General features: G+C 47.2%; 1 protein-coding gene across 1 annotated transcript in view; it reads left to right on the forward strand.

Annotated features, from left to right (window-relative positions):
* LOC310792232 (ATP-dependent 6-phosphofructokinase, platelet type-like) overlaps positions 1-5542 on the forward strand; it is a gene marked incomplete at its 3' end in the record, with an annotated part of 173084 nt that overhangs the window by 64104 nt on the left and 103438 nt on the right. Inside the window, exon 19 of the mRNA XM_083653960.1 lies at positions 2422-2533. Within this exon, the coding sequence (XP_083510086.1) occupies positions 2422-2533 (112 nt within the window). The remainder of the gene's footprint in view (positions 1-2421; positions 2534-5542) is intronic.

The following is a 5542-nucleotide window of genomic DNA, read 5'->3' on the forward strand; positions in this document are numbered from 1 at the left end:
TGTGTGTGTGTGTGTGTGTGTGTGTGTGTGTGTGTGTGTGTGTGTGTGTGTGTGTGTGTGTGAGTGTGTGTGTGTGTGTGTGTGTGTGTGTGTGTGTGTGTGTGTGTGTGTGTGTGTGTGAGTGTGTGTGTGTGTGTGTGTGCTCTGCGTCAGTATAGTATATGTAAAAGGAAAAGAGTCCTTAATACAAGGACAGATTCACAGTGGGACGAAAGCAGAACAGTGATGACGACTTCCTGCATGTCCTGCTGAGCCCGCCTGTCGCTCGTGTCACATAGAACCATTACTTATTGACCTTTCCCCATTATTACACGCTCATAAAGACAATTGTCATTAAAAACACGGAATTATTTTTGGCGTTGACAATAAAAGATCAATACTACTTTAAGTCAACTAAAAAGTGAAGGTACTTATCGAAGCTGAAATCTAAAATCTCATATCTGAAACCTCAACTGTGAGCTCCTGCACTCTGGGGTACCCTGTGACCTCCTGCACTCTGGGGTACCCTGTGAGCTCCTGCACTCTGGGGTACCCTGTGACCTCCTGCACTCTGGGGTACCCTGTGACCTCCTGCACTCTGGGGTACCCTGTGAGCTCCTGCACTCTGGGGTACCCTGTGAGCTCATGCACTCTGGGGTACCCTGTGAGCTCATGCACTCTGGGGTACCCTGTGAGCTCCTGCACTCTGGGGTACCCTGTGAGCTCCTGCACTCTGGGGTACCCTGTGAGCTCCTGCACTCTGGGGTACCCTGTGAGCTCCTGCACTCTGGGGTACCCTGTGACCTCCTGCACTCTGGGGTACCCTGTGAGCTCCTGCACTCTGGGGTACCCTGTGAGCTCCTGCACTCTGGGGTACCCTGCGAGCTCCTGCACTCTGGGGTACCCTGTGAGCTCCTGCACTCTGGGGTACCCTGTGAGCTCCTGCACTCTGGGGTACCCTGTGACCTCCTGCACTCTGGGGTACCCTGTAAGCTCCTGCACTCTGGGGTACCCTGTGAGCTCCTGCACTCTGGGGTACCCTGTGAGCTCCTGCACTCTGGGGTACCCTGTGAGCTCATGCACTCTGGGGTACCCTGTGAGCTCCTGCACTCTGGGGTACCCTGAGTACCTCTGGCCAATTATGCTTTTAAAGGCTGTTTCTGCTTTCCAGCCTTTTCGCCTGGTCTGTAGTCAGGGAACCGAGCCAGGTGGGGACTGGTCTGTAGTCAGGGAACTGAGCCAGATGGGGGCTGGTCTGTAGTCAGGGAACTGAGCCAGATGGGGACTGGTCTGTAGTCAGGGAACTGGGCCAGATGGGGGCTGGTCTGTAGTCAGGGAACTGAGCCAGATGGGGGCTGGTCTGTAGTCAGGGAACTGAGCCAGATGGGGACTGGTCTGTAGTCAGGGAACTGGGCCAGATGGGGGCTGGTCTGTAGTCAGGGAACTGGGCCAGATGGGGGCTGGTCTGTAGTCAGGGAACTGGGCCAGATGGGGGCTGGTCTGTAGTCAGGGAACTGAGCCAGATGGGGGCTGGTCTGTAGTCAGGGAACTGGGCCAGATGGGGGCTGGTCTGTAGTCAGGGAACTGGGCCAGATGGGGGCTGGTCTGTAGTCAGGGAACTGGGCCAGATGGGGACTGCATATTCCATCACTGGGCACACGTAGCCTGTGGAGATGGAAACAAGTTCTGGGTCTGGGGACACCAACATTTCTTCAGGTGACGCAGAGCCAACAGCTTCCTGTTGGCTGAGGTCAACATGTGGTCCGCCTCACTGTCCCATTGCAAGTGACTCTGGACGGTGACCCCCAGGACTTGAGAGGTCCCGTTTGATGCTATTTTGTAGCCGTTTAAAACATGTCTCATGGGTCTTTAAAACAACGTTAGGATTCTGTTTGAACATTATTATAATCATCTGTGGGACTTCTTTATCTTTTATTTCTTTATTTAACCTTTGTTTAGACAGGCAAGTCAGTAAGAACAAATTCTTATTTACACAGACGGCCTGTGGGCTCTGTCTGTCTATCGGCTCTGTCTGCCCCCTTTGTTAACTATGCATTGTTTTGAAGGGGCGGGGACCTCTGATAAGATGATCTGGTTAGATAGACCCATCTTTGATGCAGTTGACAATAAGGTTTGGGCTTCTGTATGGGCCGACGCTGTAAGCGGGCAAATGTAATGAGTGTGACTTTGTGAATGTCACAACATTACCAAAGTCAAAAATGGCTCGTTTCGAGACATCTTTTCCTTACATGGGTGGTGTGGATTTATCAGGGGACCATGTGTGATTTATGTCTTTATCAGGGGACCGTGTGTGTGTGTGTGTGTGTGTGTGTGTGTGTGTGTGTGTGTGTGTGTGTGTGTGTGTGTGTCTCTGTGTGTGTGTGTGTGTGTGTGTGTGTGTGTGTGTGTGTGTTGTGTCTGTGTGTGATGATGTGGTTACAGGAATGAGAGCTGCAATGAGAACTTCACCACAGACTTCATCTACCAGCTGTACTCTGAGGAGGGGCGGGGCGTGTTTGACTGCAGGAAGAATGTCTTGGGTCATATGCAGCAGGTCGGACACACACGCCCCCACACACACACACACACACACACACACACACGCACGCACGCACACAGACACACAGACACACACACACACGCACGCACGCACGCGCGCGCACGCACACACACACACACACACACACACAGACACACACACACACACACACACGCGCACACACACACACACAGACACACACACACACAGACACACACACACAGACACACACACACACACACACACACACACACACACACACACACACACACACACACACACACACACACACACACACACACATGCCCACACACGCCCACACACATGTTTGTACAGCTATCTTAATAAGGACAAGCGTTCCTACTGGTCCCTGAAATCCTTGCAAGTTTGTGAATTTGACAGGAAAAAAATGCTCGAAGGCCTTGATTTCTTTTCTAAATGGCCATGGGACATTGAAAGTGCTTGAATTTATATATTTTGTGCAAGAATAGAAATTGAAGTTATTTTGATATTTTTGAACTTAAAGGAACACTCCGCCCATTTTCAACCAGCTTTGTATCATTAGAACATCAGTAGTATATCAGAAAACTGTAAACGGTTTTGAAGTCTGTCATTTAATTTGACAGTTATTGAGTGTTAAAGTGTGGACCAGTGACATCACTGGTCCACACTAACTCAAATGAATAACTCATTAACTCAAATCAACTCTCAATAACTGTCAAACTATTCATCATTCATCTAGTTTGACAGTTATTGAGAGTTGATTTGAGTTAATGAGTTAATAACTTGAGTTAGTGTGGGTCCACACTTTAACACTCAATAACTGTCAAATTAAATGACAGACTTCAAAACAGTTTACAGTTTTCTGATATACTGCTGATGTTCTAATGATACGAAGCTGGTTGAAAATGGGCAGAGTGTTCCTTTAATTAGTACATTAGGCTACGTTCCGCTGTCTGTGCGCACGGCCTGCCTCAAGAAAGGCCAACGCTCACAAGTAGAAAGATGCAGGTTAAGATGCAGGTTAAGATGCAGGTTAAGATGCAGGTTAAACAGGTTAAACAGGTTAAACAGGTTAAACAGGTTAAACAGCCGTGTCTCAAACTATGCCGTGATGGGTCCTTGAATTTCAGCGAATTGGGCCTAGAAAGTCCTTGAAAAGTCCTTTGATGTTTTAGAAGGTGTGGGAACCCTGGGTCATTCATTGACGTAATACATTCCCTAGCCCAGCCATCCTCAAAGTCCGGACTCAAAGTCCGATCCGCATCTGGACCCAGACGCTGTCCTATCCGGACCGAGCCCTATAACCTACAAATCATTGAGAATTGTTACATTTTCACGGAGCTTTTCTATTTTAACCGGCACATGCTTTTCTAGCCTTTACGGGACTACTGGTTTATCTGCCAGGAAGCTCACAGACCAATGCATGCGCTGTAAATCATCACACGTGATGCTACTCAGCCAATCAAATATCCGATTTGATTCTGCCTGTTGCTTCCCAGTGCTGCAGGCGAGAGCGTGTCAGTCTGAGACACGGACGGAGGAGAGGCGAGAGACTCGGAGAAAGGCGAGAGACAGAAGTCATTTCACATGGCGTGCTCAAAAGAAACAAGTAGACCGCAACAACAAAGATTTAGTTTTAATCCGGAGCAGGCAGACTCTTAGATGTTCATTCATTGTTCTCACAAGCAGTTCAAAACCAGTATGTCTCATGTGAAGTGCGATGCGATCCTGACCTGTCTATGAAAGCGCCACACGAGCAAACACACTCAGATCCAGACTGAGGGCACACTCACACATTCACTGCCCAACGGCATGTGACGTTTGTATTGCGACAGACATACAGACAGATGGATAGAGACAGACACTGAGACAGACAGACAGATAGATAGAGACACTGAGACAGACAGACAGACAGACAGACAGACAGACAGACAGACAGACAGACAGACAGACAGACAGACAGATACATAGAGACAGACAGACAGACAGATAGATAGATAGATAGACAGATAGATACATAGAGACAGACGGACACTGAGACAGCCAGACAGCCAGACAGACAGACAGATAGATACATACATAGAGACAGTTTGCGGTCTTAAAGGGATACGCACACAAATGAGGGATATACATAGACACAAATGCTGCATCAGGTATCAAGGTTTTTATTATTTAAGTTAATCAATTAAGTTTAAGTTTAAGTTTAAGTTTAAGTTATCAATGGGTTAAGAGAAAAGGCGGAGTGTTCAAATGTGAAATGGAGTTAACAAAGGGAAGAACAGTTTTCTTTCTAAAATTAAAGCACTTTTAAGATGCAAATCTTTCCAAAGCACTCTGTTGTATGTTATTTTTAAATGCGGCCATTATTTTACTTGAGATGAGAAAAGAACATGTATGTACTTATTATTAGTGTAGGCTAGTTATTTATAAATAATCCAGTTAAATATGAAAACTGTAAATAAACATTGTTGATGTTTATTTTGATTTAACAGTCAGTCGTTGACTACATACAGACATTGTACCATTAGGCTGGGTTCACACCGGCGACCCAAGCCTTGCCTTTACCCACGCTTTTAAATAGGCGTCCGTTTTAGTCAACGAGGCTGTGTACATCGGCCGCCTGAGCGTGAACCCTGCATGTACCCACGCCTTGTCTGTGCCTTGCCGATTTTATCGTTTAGGCGTGAGTTCTATTTTCAAGCCGACAAGGCGCGTGCAGGCAGGCTTCTTCTGTCAAGCCATGAAAGAAAAATGCGACAATATCCGTGGGAAATGGCAAAGTCAACTGAATTTCAAAATAAAATGGAGTTACAACAGTGTTGAGCAGAGAGAGAGAGAGAGAGAGATTGACGGGTGGCTATCACGTGGGGCTTTCTCCCTGTCTGCAAACACATCTTCATGAGAGAGAATAGCCACCGAAGAAGCAAGATGGACAATGTTGTTGTGCCAGCACATATTCTTGCAAGATCACCTCTCTAAAATGTCTGACTATAGTCAGACCTGGTTATACATATCCAGCAT

This window comes from Poromitra crassiceps, assembly GCF_964638095.1.
Source record: "Poromitra crassiceps genome assembly, chromosome: 17".
Taxonomy (NCBI): domain Eukaryota; kingdom Metazoa; phylum Chordata; class Actinopteri; order Beryciformes; family Melamphaidae; genus Poromitra; species Poromitra crassiceps.